The sequence below is a fragment of the Lipotes vexillifer genome, unplaced genomic scaffold, assembly GCF_000442215.2.
Source record: "Lipotes vexillifer unplaced genomic scaffold, Lipotes_vexillifer_v1.1 scaffold680, whole genome shotgun sequence".
NCBI lineage: Eukaryota > Metazoa > Chordata > Mammalia > Artiodactyla > Lipotidae > Lipotes > Lipotes vexillifer.
This window is the reverse complement of record NW_006780838.1, coordinates 1,731,788-1,747,043: the sequence shown is the minus strand read 5'-3', so window position 1 is coordinate 1,747,043 and position 15,256 is coordinate 1,731,788. Positions and strand designations below refer to the sequence as shown.

The following is a 15,256-nucleotide window of genomic DNA, read 5'->3' as shown; positions in this document are numbered from 1 at the left end:
TCGTGGTTTCCAGTGGTGGGGGAATGGAGAGCGACTGCCATGGAGCACAGAGTTTCTTTTTTGGGGTGGTAGAAATGTTCTGAAGTTAGGTAGTGGTGATGCTTGCGCAACTCTGTAAATATACTAAAAACCACTGAATTATACTTTTAAAGGATAAATTTTATGGTATGTGTTCAAGAAACCTGTTTTTAGGGGGAAAAAATACTTGTTTCCCCTTAACCTTGTCAACATAGCAGATATTACTGATTTTTAAAAAATAATTGCCAGTCATCATTATTTTAACTTAAATTTCTGTATTATAAAAGGAAAACAATAGATATATAAAATAATAAATTCCCCTGTTAGTGAGGTCAAGTGTCTTTTCATATACTTACTCTTTGTACTTTTTCTCTGAAGAGCTTTTGATGATACACTTTGTCCTTTGCGTGTGTGTGTTCAGGGAGATGTGGAGGATGTGCTTTGTAAATCAGGGATATCAGTTAATTCTTTGTTAGCTAATTCTTTATTAGACCTTGTAGTCTACCTTTATAGACTGTTTATGGTGTCTTGTGATGTGGAATTAAAGAATTTTTAAAAAATTTAGTCAATTTTGTCCATTTTTTTCTTTATGGCTTCTGAATTTTGTATTTTGCTTAGGAAGCTTCCTGACTGGGTTATTTAAAAATACTTCTTAGTTCTTCAGACATTCTGTGGATTTTTTAAAATAGATTTTGGTTCATCTGAGGTTTTTTTTTTTTTAGTTTTAAAAGCAGTGGGATTATTTTAAGTTATTTACGGTTTTGATTTTTGTTTTTTATTGGAGTATAGTTGATTTAGAGTATTGTATTAGTTTCAGGTGTACAATGTAGTGATTTGATATGAGGTTTACTTTTATATAGGGTATGAAGGAGGAATTTAGCTTAATTTTTCCCAAATGGGTAGTCCATATCATGGAAGACTTACAGTAAGGAGCTTATTTTATTCTAAGTGTGATGGGAAGCTATAGGCTTTCGAGCAGGGGAGTATTGGTACAATTTGATTTAAGTTTTTTAAAGTTTCCAAGAGATTATTTTGATAGCTGTGTGGAGAGTTGATGGTTGGTGACAAAGACAGATAAAGAGAGACTAGTATTCCATTTATCTGACTCTGTTCTGTTTGCCGTCTTTTCCTTTGATCTGCTTGTCTAGTCTCGTGTCAGCGCCAGAGTTTGTTTTTTCTTTCTTTTTTTTTTGGTGACATCTTGAGATATAGTTCATATACCATACAGTTCATCTATTTAAAGTGTAAAATAGTTTTTACTATATTCAGAGTTGTGCAGCCATTACCACAATTAATTTTAGAATATTTTATTGCCCTCCAAATAAACCCTGTACCCTTTAGATATCACCCCCAAACTCCCTGTCCTCCCCAGCCCTAGACAACCACTAATCTACTTTCTATCCCTATAGGATTTGCTCATTCTGGACGTTTCTTATAAATGAAGTCATATAATATGTGGTCCCTTGTGGCTGGCCTCTTTTACTAAGCATGATATTTTCAGGGTTCATCCATGTTGTACCACGTGTCAGTACGTCATTCCTTTTTATGGCCAAATAGTATTCCATTGTATAGATATGTCACATTTTGTTTATCTAGTCGTTTGGACATTAGGGTTGTTTCCACCTTTTCACTATTATGAATAATGCTGTGGACGTTTGCTTACAAGTTTTTGTGTGGACATGTTTCCATTTATTTTATATATATCTAGTAGTAGAATTGTGTGTCAAATGGTAACTTTATGATTAAATTTTTGAGGAACTGCCAGACTATTTTCCAGAGTGGCTACAGTAATTTACATTTCCTCTAGCAATGTATGAGGGTTCCAGTTTCTCCACATCTTCATCAACACAGATAATTACATCTGCCATAGTGTTTCTAGGTAAAGTATCATCTGTAGAATATTTTAGTAACTTACAGATGATGCAGATGATGTCTTCCTTTACTTTTTCTCCCCCCAAATTTTCTTAGTAGTTTTTCTTATTTTTTTTTGCGGTACGTGGGCCTCTCACTGTTGTGGCCTCTCCCGTTGCGGAGCACAGGCTCCGGACGCTTAGGCTCAGCGGCCATGGCTCACGGGCCCAGCTGCTGCACGGCATGTGGGATCTTCCCGGACCGGGGTATGAACCCATGTCCCCTGCATCAAGCAGGCGGACTCTCAACCACTGCGCCACCAGGGAAGCCCTTCATTTTTTTTTTTTTTCTTTTTTTAGTTTATTTCTTTTTGGCTGTGTTGGGTCTTTGTTGCTGTGCGCAGGCTTTCTCTAGTTGCGGCGAGTGGAGGCTACTCTTAGTTGTGGTGCTCAGGTTTCTCATTGCGGTGGCTTCTCTTGTGGAGCACGGGCTCTAGGCGCATGGTAGTTGCAGCATGCAGGCTAAGTAGTTGTGGCTCGCGGGTTCTAGAACGCAGGCTCAGTAGTTGTGGTGCACGGGCTTCGTTGCTCCACGGCATGTGGGATCTTCCCACACCAGGGCATGAATGTGTGTCCCCTGCATTGGCAGGCAGATTCTTAACCACTGCACCACCAGGGAAGCCCACCTGGTAGTTTTTCTATGTTTATTCTTCCGTATTTATTATTATTCTTCCATATTTATTCTTTCAAGTATCAAAAAAAACCACAGAAGTCCTGTTGGAATACAAAGAACTGCAGTAAATTCACATAGTATTTGATACTAAGTCCATTCAAGAATATGGTATGTGAATCCCTATATATCCTGTTATCCATCTTCAGATTATAACTTGATATCCAATCTTGTTTTATCTAAATGCCTTCCACATCTACCCTCTTCTATGATTTTGAAGCAAATCTCGGACATATTTCCTCCACAAATATTTTAGTATATATCTTTAAAAGGTAGTAATTCTTTTTTAAAAATTCCATTTTTACACCTACAATATCAAATATTCTGTCACTGTTCAGTTTCCAACTATTCGTGTGTGTGTGTAATTAATTTGTCTGTATCAGAATCCAAAGTAAAGTTCTCACTGCAGTAGGTTGATAGTTCTTTTAAGTCTCTATGAATCTAGGTTCCTCCTCCGTATCTTTTTTTCCTCTCTTAGTGTTTTTTTGTTGAAGAAACCGGGTCATTTGTACTTTATCCTCATGCACCATTTCCCATAGTCTAGATTTTGCTGATTGCATCTTTATAAAGTTGTAATGTGTCCTTGTCATCTGTGTTTTCTGTAAGTTGATATTGGTGTATTCTTTTGATGTGCTGGTGGATTCATCTTGCTGATATTTTAGTTAGGATGTATGTATATTACAAAATAAAATCTGGGTTTTTTTAGTGGGTTTTTTCTTAGGTTTTGGTATTAGGGTAATGCTAAATGATAATAAGCCTTCCATTTTTCTATGTTATCCAAAATTTGGATACTTTTGGAAGGTAGTTAAAATACCACTAAATATCAGAGTTTTTATAGTGAATCTGTATGTAATATTCAAAAACAGATAGTTTCAAGCTTATTTTATTGAAGTAATATAATCTTGATATGAAAACTTGATAAAGGTAGCACAAACTGATCAATTGCGTGTGAAAATCCAAAATACAGCAGTCAGACCATTTAAAGAATCCATCACAATGAGGTTGGGCCTTTTATTGTTTAAATAATTGCTCCAGACCATCTACTCTTTTTTTTTTTTTCCTTTTGGCTGCGCTGTGCAGCATGCAGGATCTTAGTTCCCTGACTAGGAATCAAACCTGTCCTTCCTCCAGTGGAAGCATGGAGTCCTAACCACTGGACTGCCAGGGAATTGAATTTCCCATCTACTATATTTAATGTCTGTCTCAACTGTGCTAATTCAGGCCCCGTCAGTTCTTCCTTCTGTTGTTCCCCCTGCCTCCAGTTGTGTTCCCCTCAGATTCCTTCATATTGCAGTCCTCTTTAAAATACGAACGTGATCGTGACATTCTTGTTCAAGCACGTATTGAGCAACGACTGTGGACCAGTTGCTACAGTAAACACTGGAGGATACCTGCCATTACCGAAAGTGCAGTTTAGTAAGAGAAATAGATAATAAATAATGAATATACAACTAAAATATATCATATGTGAGTAAGTAATCACATAATGAACATAATTAACCCAAATATTAATAATTATATGTCAATATATATTAATTAAACCTGAGAGAAGTGACCTGAAGGAAAGAAGTGATGGCTGTAGAAAGGATTATAACAGAAAACTGATCTAAACCAAAGATTAAGGAAGCGTCTGAATATTAGATGAGGCAGAATGAGAGACCATCACAATCAGAAAGCGGCGTGTACAGAGGCCTTGTGGCAGGAGAGAGCGGAATGTACACCAAGAGCTGGAAGGAAACAGATGGTGGAGAGCAGAGCACCACGGGGAAACGGCGCGAGATGAGCTGGAGAGGTTAGTGCGAGGCCAGACCTTACAGAGCCTTGTAGGCTGTGTGAAAAGGTTTTTAACTATTGGCCAAAGGTCCTTGAGAAGTTATTGAAAGGTTTTAATCAGAATTAAAGGTGGACAAAGAATTGGAAGTTCTTAGTTAATAGTAATCACAATTAAAAAATATCTGTAGTCCTGGTTTTCACTGGGAAAAGGTAATTGTTCAGCTAAGTATATGTTTCTGAAAACAGATCATCTCTTGTGCCACATGTTCTTGGGTTTAGTAATCTAAATTCTTATCATGTCATTTGCTCCTTGAAGATACAGTATGTAGTAAGGACACTGCATTTTAATTAAGGAACTAGCTGGGAAATGAAAACCCTGCAATCATAAAAGCCCTTGATAATGATACAGTGAAAGATTAAGGGAAATGTTTATGTAGGAATTGATATCATATGTTTCTCAAGTTATTCAGTAATGAAAAACAATTTACAAAGGGAAATAGTTTTATCACAGTGGTTACTGGGGGAAGCTTTTTAAGTAGCTTGTCGTTTGAAGGGCTTCTGAGTTTATTTTTTCTAACATGTTTCTATTTCTTTGCCTTTGTAGGAGAGTGGTTATTTTGATGGAGTTAGAAGTTTTGAAGTCAGCTGAAGAAGTTGGATTAAAGATTGGCAATCCAGTGCCCTATAATGAAGGTAAAATGTTTTTTATAGGTTGTAGCACTCAGTTGAATACCCCCTCATAGATTTGGAATTCTTCCTTTTGATATAGTTTGATTTGTCACTCTTACTAAAACTAGTGATTTGGGAGTCTAGCAACCAGATTATTCTTTCATTGTCTTTTTTTTTTTCCAATACTGAAGAAATGATGGTAGGACTCTGTAAAGGAAAACCTCTCCTCTGTTTTTCTCTACACACAACAGACATACATACTTTTGGCTCTTCTGTGACCAGATGTATGGGGTTTTTTTCTTCCCCCTGATAAGGAATTCTCCAGTTCTCTGTGGACACCAGCTGGGTCTCCTACAATTCAATTTAGTTCTGACACTAGCTACCTGGAGTTAGCCTCAGATTTCACAGGGTAAGGGCTCAGTTCCACTGGACTGCCTCCACCCCTCGCCCCCGCTCCCCTTCAGGCCATAGTCCAGGTTGGGACTTCCCTGGTGGCACAGTAGTTAAGAATCTGCCTGCCAATGCAGGGGACACAGGTTCGAGCCCTGGTCCAGGAAGATCCCACATGCTGCGGCGCAGCTAAGCCCGTGCGCCACAACTGCTGAGCCTGTGCTCTAGAGCCTGCAAGCCACAACTACTGAGCCCACGCTCTGCAACTACTGAAGCCTACGTCTCTAGAGCCCCTGCTCCACAACAAGAGAAGCCACCACAATGAGAAGCCCGCGCACCGCAACGAAGAGTAGCCCCTGTGCGCCTCAGCTAGAGAAAGCCCACGTGTAGCAACGAAGACCAAACGCAGCCAAAAATAAATAAATAAAATTAAAAAAAAATAAAAAAGTAAGTCCAGGTTGTTATCTGTGCTTCTGACCAACTAGCTGTAAATTGTAGCTTCCTACAACTCCCTCCTCAGGTTTAATTAGAGTGATTTGCTAGAGTGGCTTACAGAACTCAGAGAAACAATTTACTTACTAGATTACCGGTTTATTACAAAGGCTATAACTCAGGAACAGTGAGGTAGAAGGGCAGGCATAAGGGGAAAGGGGCGCAGAGCTTCCATGCCCTTAGGGTGTGCCATCTGCCTCGGACCTTCATGTGTTCACCAACAGAGGCTCCCCAAATCCTGCCCTTTGGGGTTTTTATGGAGACTTCCTTACTTGGGCATGATTGATTGAATCATTGGTGATTAGTTCGACCTCCAGCCCCGCTAGCAGTTATTTTGAATATCTTAGTCTTTAATGTCGGTCTCCCAAAAGGGGAAGAAGAGAAAAATGAAATGGGAAGAAAGAGTGCCAGCCCTTTAAATCCCTGGAAGGCACTTCATCAGAGGACCTAGGGCTTGCAACACTGGAGGAAATAACCACAATGGTCACTGTCTCTTTGCACCTCTGTGATCAGAAGCAGCATTCACAGCACAGATCCCCAGTATATGGAGGACAGGGTCCTTTCTGCCCACCTCAGTTCCAGAAACTGTGTGCAGGCTGCTCCAGGAACAGGTCCACTGCTGTGTGCCGCATGGCTGAGGGGTGGGGAATGGGTAGCTGTTACTGTGCTAAGGGCTGGTATTGGTGGAAATTCACCAACCAAGCCTTCCCTTGAAGTTGCAAGCCTTCTACAGACTTCTGAATTCAAAGTAGTTATAACAGACGAATTCTGCCAGTGCAGTTGTAGTCTAGGTTGAGAGATAGATTCCTGGTGCTTCCTACTCTGCTGTCTTTGCAGAATCCTTTCAACAGTGATTATCTCTTGATAATAACTTTTATTTTCTTGTGAAAATATATAGGAAAGCCCAATGAAATCAGAAAAATTTAATTAATTTAAACAAGAGAGACAATAATAGTTTAGAAAAAAAGTCAAAGAATCATCAAATCACTGACTCGAGAAGGCTTGTCTGCCCCTCCATCAAGTCAAATAAACATAAAATTAGAGGGAATTCCCTGGTGGTCCAGTGGTTAGGACTCTGTGGGCTCACTGCTGAGGGCCCGGGTTCAATCTCTGGTCTGGGAACTAGGATCCCACAAGCTGCGCGGCATGGCCAAAAAAAAAAAAAATTAGAGCCTCATTGCTCACCAAGATAAATTCCAGATTTGTTTAAAAAGTTAAAAAATGAAACCATTAAAAATAAAAATAGGGACCTCCCTGGTGGTGCAGTGGTTAAGAATCCACCTGCCAATGCCAGGGACCCAGGTTCGATCCCTGGTCGGGGAACTAGATCTCACATGCATGCCGCAACTAAGGCATCCACATGCTGCAACTAAGGAGTCCACATGCTGCAATGAAGATCCTGCATGCCACAACTAAGACCTGGCACAGCCAAAATAAATTTTAAAATATATATATTTTAAAGAAATAAAAGAGAATAGGGCTCTAAATGGATTGGAGTAATTCACAATGAATATTTGATTACATTAAACTTTAAAATTTTGCATGTTAGAAAGGTGTGCAAACATAAACTACGATGAAGTAGTTACAAAAGATAAGTCTGACAAAGTGTTAATCTTTAATATTTACTAAATTTTTTACAAGGGAAAATTTTTTTATGTTTATTATTATTATTATTGATATTATTTTTTTCAAGGAAAAATTATCCAGTAGGAAAGCAGATATTGGATGAGAAGAAACACTACACAGTAGAAGGAAAACAAATGGCCAATACATAAGAAAAAATATTAACCCTTACTGGTCATTTTTGTCTTGTTCCTTTAACTATTACATCTTGTTCCTTTAAGTATTATCACCTTAAGTATTATGTTAGCTGTAGGTTTTTCATAGATTCTTTTTATCACTATGAGGAAGTTTACTTCTATTCCTCGGCTGCTGAGAGTTTTTATCAGGAATAAAAGGTGAATTTTGTCAAATTTTTTTCTGTCTGTTGATGATTATATCGTTTTTCTTTTTTCATTGGTTAATTACATTCATTAATTTTTGAATGCTAAACCAATCTATGATTTCTGGGGTACATATGTCATGATCTCTTTCTACTTTTTATGTATTGTTGGATTTGATTTGCTAAATCAAGCAAATCCACTTGATGTGATGTGATTTTGTTTAGAATTTTTTTTTTTTTAAAAGAAGATGTTGGGGTAGGAGTTTATTAATTAATTTATTTTTGCTGTGTTGGGTCTTCATTTCTGTGCGAGGACTTTCTCTAGTTGTGGCAAGCGGGGGCCACTCTTCATCGCGGTGCGCGGGCCTCTCACTATCGCGGCCTCTCTTGTTGCGGAGCACAGGCTCCAGATGTGCAGGCTCAGTAGTTGTGGCTCACGGGCCCAGTTGCTCCGCGGCATGTGGGATCCTCCCAGACCAGGGCTCGAACCTGTGTCCCCTGCATTAGCAGGCAGACTCCCAACCACTGCGCCACCAGGGAAGCCCTGTTTAGAATTTTTACATCTATATTATGAGGGGTATTGGTCTGTAATTTTGTCATACCTTGTCTAATTTTGGTATCATAGTAATCCTGGCCTCAGAGAATGAGTTAGAAAGTGTTCCCTCTTAAATTTTATGCAAGAGTTTATGTGGAATTGGTATTAATTCTTTCTTAAATATTTTGTAGAGTTTACCAGTGAAACCATCTGGCCCTGTTACGTATATATTTTTTTATGGAACTATAAATGCAGTTCCTGTAACAGATACATAGTCATTCACATTGATTGTGTGTTGCAAGAAATCTGACCATGTTATTTAAGTTGTTGAATTTATTGGCTTATATCAAAGTAAATAGAATAAATGTTCCAATTAAAAGGCAGAAACTATCAGATTGGATAAAATAAATATAGTCCCTTACCCTTTTAGTGTCTGTAGAAACTCTGGTGATGTCACCTCTTTTAGACCTGATATTGGTGATTTGTATCTTTTTTTCCTGGTAAGTCTGACTACGGGTTTATCAATTTTACGGACCTTTTCAAAGAATGAAGCTTTTGCTTTCCATTGTATATATAGTCCACATCTTTTTTTTTTTAATTTATTTTATTTTTTTTATTTTTGGCTGTGTTGGGTCTTCATTGCCATGCGCAGGCTTTCTCTAGTTGCGGCGAGCGGGCTTCTCGTTGCAGTGGCTTCTCTTGTTGCGGAGCACAAGCTCTAGGCACGTAGGCTTCAGTACTTGTGACACACGGGCTCAGTAGTTGTGGCTTGTGGGCTCTAGAGCGCAGGCTCAGTAGTTGTGGCGCATGGGCTTAGTTGCTCCATGGCATATGGGATCTTCCCAGACCAGGGCTCGAACCCATGTCCCCTGAATTGGCAGGTGGATTCTTAACCACTGTGCCACCAGGGAAGTCCCTTCAGGTGGTTTTTTGTTTTGTTTGTTTGTTTTGTGACCATGCCATGCAGCTGTGGGATCTTAGTTCCCCGACCAGGGATTGAACCTGGGCCCCGTACAGTGGAAGCCTGGAGTCCTAACCACTGGACCACCAGGGAATTCCCCCTTCAGGTGTTTCTTAATGAAAATATAACCAAATACATAAATTATATATTTTCATTCATAATCCACACTTTACCTACACCAAAGGCAGGATACTGTGTACACTATCCTGTCTCTTTTTTTTTATCCTGTTGTGTTTTTTAAAAATTTTGGCCTAGAGATATTTTCATACATATACTTAGAGATCTTCCTTATTTTTATTTATTTTTTTAACAGTATAGAGTATTCTGTTGTGTGACTATTCCATAGTTTAAGCAGCCTTTTATTGATGGGCACTTGGGTGTTTCCATACTCTGGCTATTAAAACAGTGCTGCAGCAGATAACTTTATACATATGCAGGTACATGGTCAGAGGGGGTTTGATTGCCAGAGGTGGGATTGTTGGATCAATGGATAAATGCCTTTGTGGTAGGTAGGTATGCTTGGGTTCCCTCCATAGGCTAGTATCATTTTGCATTCCAGCAGTATATGAAAATACTGGTTTCTTCACAGCTATGCCAACAGAGTATGTTGTTAATCTTTTGATTTTTTAACCAATCTGATAGATGAAAACTTGCATCTCAAAGTAGTGTTTAATTTGTATTCTGAGCAAGGTTAGCATCCTTTTAAATGTTTAAGGGCTTTTTATTCTCTGTGAACTGTTGTGTTGTCCATTTTTCTTGTGGGTTGTGTATCTTTTTCTTCTCAATTTTTAAGAGAGTTCTTTAAGAAAAATTAGAGGGATTAGTCCTTTGTCTCTGATATGAATTACAACGTCTTTCTGACTTATGGTGTTTTTTTTGCTATGCAGCAGTTTACTTTTGTTTTTATGAAGTTGAATTTTCCAGTTCTTTTTTTTTTTTTTTGCGGTACGTGGGCCTCTCACTGTTGTGGCCTCTCCCGCCGTGGAGCACAGGCTCCGGATGCGCAGGCTCAGTGGCCATGGCTCACGGGCCCAGCCGCTTCCCGGCATGGGGGATCTTCCCGGACCGGAGCACGAACCCGTGTCCCCTGCATCGGCAGGCGGACTCTCAACCACTGCGCCACCAGGGAAGCCCCCTTTTTTTTTTTTTTTTTTTTTTTTTATGACTTTGGGGTTTTGAGCCATAGTTAGAAAGGTCTTCCTCACTGAGTTATAAAGGTATTCACCCATGTTTTATTCTAGTACTTGTGCAGTTTCATTGTTTGTATTTAAATCATCCATGCTGCTTCTCTCTTACAGTTGTGATGTCTTGATTTGTGGTGTTTTGGGCTTCACTTTCACATACTTTGCAATTTGTCTTTTTCCCCTAGTTTCACTAAAGGTGCAGAGTCTGTATGTGGGATGTTTGTTTATGGGACGGGTATTCATTCTTCTTGTTGCTCTCTATGATTTTTAGAAGAAGTGGCAAGGTTTTGAACGAGGTCATCACCATGCTTATTCCAGAAATGAAACGTTCTAGATTTAATTTTTACTTACACCAAACATAATAATTTGGCATTTTAAATTGGAAAGGGAAAGCTGGAGCCTATTCAGGTAGAATTCTAAAATATTAAATTGGAACATCACAATTGTTTTGCATTAGTAAAATTTTGTTAAAATGAACACATTGGTTATCTTATTCTCAGCTTTTAGGAAGGAGAGTCAAGGCAAAGTGATACTTAGCACCTCTGTGAAATCTTTGGATGCCTTAGGGGTGAGGGAGAGATGATTATGCCCAACTTATCACCTTTGGCCAGATTTCTTACATTTTTTTTGTTGTATTTAATTGAATGGTTGCTTTGGACATTTTGCCTTTCAGGGGCAAAAGTATTTGAGGTAAAGATGGAGATGAAAGGGTTAAAAGATGCTTACCACTTGAGGTCAGAACTATACAACTATGGAAAATACTTCTTTGTCTCAATACCCAGTTCCTCTGGCTCTTCCCTTTCTTCAGCGTCTGTTAAAGTGCAGAGGGATGAGAGAGAATTTTGCTGTTAAAGAGTATTTGCTATTGAATTTCATTGTAACCAGATCAATAACACATTGTTACTTGGGCCATCATGAAAATAGTTTTGTCATAGTGACTACTACCTTATGGGTGTATTTAACAGAAATGGTTTCTAATTGTCTATTGGAAAGCAAGGAGACTGTTACTAGTAGATAGAGAAGTAAAGTTAGATTTGTATCCTCCTAGCACCTAACCCAGACCTGTGATGTATCAGATGACCTAACTCACTGGACCCAGCCCAGAAATAGGCAAAGGAATTCCAAAATGTGCATTGAAATTGTCTTATGGTACTAGTACCACATTAAGTAAAGATACTTACAGAATTTTCAAAATGTGAGAAGTAAAATTTCAAACAGTTCAATTTTCATACAATATTGGGTTGGATGACTTTAAATCTCCCATATTTACCATTATAAATTTTTGTTGTTGTTGTTGTTTTGTTTTTGCGGTACGCGGGCCTCTCACTGTCGTGGCCTCTCCCGTTGCGGAGCACGGGCCCCGGACGCGCAGGCCCAGCGGCCATGGCTCACGGGCCCAGCCGCTCCGCGGCATGTGGGATCCTCCCGGACCGGGTCCTGAGCCCGTGTCTCTTGCATCGGCAGGCGGACTCTCAACCACTGCGCCACCAGGGAAGCCCACCATTATATATATTTTTAATCAGTATGTATACTAGTTCTACGAACCTACACTATTTCTAACCACAGTATTAGACTTAAATTTCTTAACTTGTTGCTTAGTTATTAGTGATATTAGTGATATTAGTATCACTCATTATTGAAAGATACGAGCTGGAATTTTTTTCAGCCTGACTCTGTCCATTTTCTGCCAATAAGAAATTGTAATTATTGGATTGACTCTTCCTTAAGTTCTTTGTGGTGGTTGTTAAGAAAGTAATTGTTGGTAGAAATTGAGTTTTTTGTTACTCTGTATACTGTGTTGTCTGATTTTTCTCAGCTGGTGGCTCATTTACTATTATAATGATAATAAAAGTGATAGGTGTGAGTGCAAGTAACTTGAGGAGCTAGAGTCTGCTTTTAAATATCCTATATCCCTCCGGGGTCAGAGCCGGCGATAGGAAGCTAACATACAGCAAAAAGGTCTAAGAATTATGACCTTGATCCACCTTATTGGAATGAATTGGTTTGCAGGTGACATAAAACTGAAGATATCAGAAGTTGAATATCTGTGTTACTGCTTTGGGGTATAATTTTAATTTTTAGGAAGGTTATTATTTAGTTGTTTACTGGTTTCTTTTACGTCTTACGGTCATTGGTTGTATCGCAGTGCATTAAACTGAAGGGCAGTTGTTGCTATTTAGAATGCACCAACATTCTTGCCATCCATTTGACTTGGGAATGTCTCCTGTCTCATGTGCCAGATTTACAAATGTGGTCCAAAGCAGGAATTAAGGATTGCTCTAATAAATGGATTAGTAGCTTTTCCTTACTACCAGATATTGTGGTTATTAGTTATGTTTTATATAATTAGAGTTCTGGCTTCCAGAATTGGTTGCTTAGGATTAAAAATTAACTAGATGGTGGTGAAGTTGAATAGATCTAGTCAGACAAACCTGGGTTCAAGACTAGGTTCTGTCTCTTCCTGTGTGACTCTGGGCAAGTTCCTTGACCTCTTAAACCCACTTTTCTCATCTGTTAAATGGGTACAATAATACTATCTATATATATTTTATAGAGAGAGCTAAAGAGTAAACAGAATAATGCACTTAACCTTGTACCTGGTACATAGTAAGTATTCAAAAAATTGTAGTTATTATGAACATGTCTATTACAGGGCCTAATTGGAGTCTTGTTAAATATACTATTTTCATTGACTCTAAGAATCCAATGATTATAAAACTATACCATTATATTATGTACTACTAAAAAGAAATTATAGCATTTTAATCCATATGTTAAAATGTTTAAAAATATTGATTTTGCAATAGGTAAATAGATAAGTTACATTTTAAAAAACTGTGGTAAAATACACATAACATAAAATTTACATCTTAGTCATTTTTTTTAAAAGTCAGTAGTATTTTTTTTTTTTATTAATTTATTTATTTATGGCTGTGTTGGGTCTTCGTTTTTATGCGAGGGCTTTCTCTAGTTGTGGCAAGTGCGGGCCACTCTTCATCGCGGTGCGCGGGCCTCTCACTATCGCTGCCTCTCTTGTTCTCTGCGGAGCACAGGCTTCAGACGCGCAGGCTCAGTAATTGTGGCTCATGGGCCCAGTTGCTCCACGGCATATGGGATCTTCCCAGACCAGGGCTCGAACCCGTGTCCCCTGCATTGGCAGGCAGATTCTCAACCACTGCACCACCAGGGAAGCCCCATCTTAGTCATTTTTTTTTTTTTTTTTTTTTTTCTTGCGTTATGCGGGCCTCTCACTGTCGTGGCCTCTCCCATTTGCGGAGCACAGGCTCCGGACGCGCAGGCTCAGCAGCCATGGCTCACGGGCCCAGCCGCTCCGCGGCATGTGGGATCCTCCCGAAACGGGGCACGAACCCGCGTCTCCTGCATCGGCAGGCGGACTCTCAAGCACTGCGCCACCAGGGAAGCCCAAGTCATTTTTTAAGTGTTGTATCGTTCAGTGACGTTCAGTACAGTCATTGTCGTGCAACTGCCACCACCATCCACCTCCAGAGCTCTTTCATCACCCCAAACTGAAACTCTGTACCCATTAAACAGTCGCTCCCCGCTCCCACCAGTCCCTGGTAACCACTGTTCTACCATAGATACCTCATAAAGGTTAGTTACATTTTGATGGAAATGAATGTAAGAGATCAGCAAGATCCTGTGACCATGTCCTGTTCAGCAAGATACTTGGAGAAGCGGGCGTGGAGAGGAGGAAGGGACTTGAGAGTGTAGATGTGTTTGAGACAGTGGGAGGGGGAGGAGCTAGGGTGGAGTATAGCAGGGATTTGTGTATCTTCATGGGTCCATCTTTGAATGTTTAAATCTTTTGGTTCATTTGAATAAAATTTCATGAAGCAGGTAAAAATACAGATTAAGGGACTTCCCTGGTGGCGCAATGGTGAAGAATCCGCCTGCCAATGCAGGGGGCACGGGTTCGAGCCCTGGTCGGGGAAGATCCCACATGCCGTGGAGCAGCTAGGCCCGTGCACCACAGCTACTGAGCCTGTGCTCTAGAGCCTGCGAGCCACAGCTCCTTAGCCTGGGAGCCACAACTGCTGAGCCCACGTGCCGCAACTACTGAAGCCCACGCCCTCTAGGGCCTGCGTGCCTCAACTGCTGAGCCCCTGTGCTGCAACTACTGAAGCCCATGCGCCTAGAGAGCCCGTGCTCCGCAACAAGAGAAGCCACCGCAATGAGAAGCCTGCGCACTGCAACAAAGAGTAGCCCCCGCTTGCTGCAACTAGAGAAAGCCTGTGCGCAGCAATGAAGACCCAATGCAGCAAAAAAAAAAAAAAAATTACAGATTAATTTTTTTCCAACCACTTGGCCCCAATACTGTTTACTGAGCAACTCATCTTTCCTCTACTGATTTAAAAAAAGGTTCACTGTAGAATTTCAGAATGTTCCTTCATAGGACACGTTGTCAAAGGAGAACAGTCCTCCCAAGCAATCTCATATGACACTCTGTAAATTCAGAGGTAATGGAAAAGCTAAAACGTAAACACAAAAATTTATTGTCAGTAATCTTGGCTCTTTTTTCCTTGTAAATGAGCCCTCTCAATTTTTCTCTCTGTAGGAAGAACTAAATAATCAGTTATGTTTAACCCTTTTAATTTGATGCTAAATTAATTTTACTCTTTAATGGCACTGTTAACTCCCATTTAGTTGTACCAGTTAAGAGTAACTTTGGCAGGAGGAAATGAAATCAGTGT

At 39.7% G+C, this 15,256-nt stretch overlaps 1 protein-coding gene across 1 annotated transcript in view; it reads left to right on the top strand.

Moving 5' to 3' along the window:
* Positions 1–15,256, top strand: part of RPA1 (replication protein A1) — a 53,341-nt gene that overhangs the window by 19,323 nt on the left and 18,762 nt on the right. Inside the window, exon 5 of the mRNA XM_007454203.1 lies at positions 4,976–5,064. Within this exon, the coding sequence (XP_007454265.1) occupies positions 4,976–5,064 (89 nt within the window). The remainder of the gene's footprint in view (positions 1–4,975; positions 5,065–15,256) is intronic.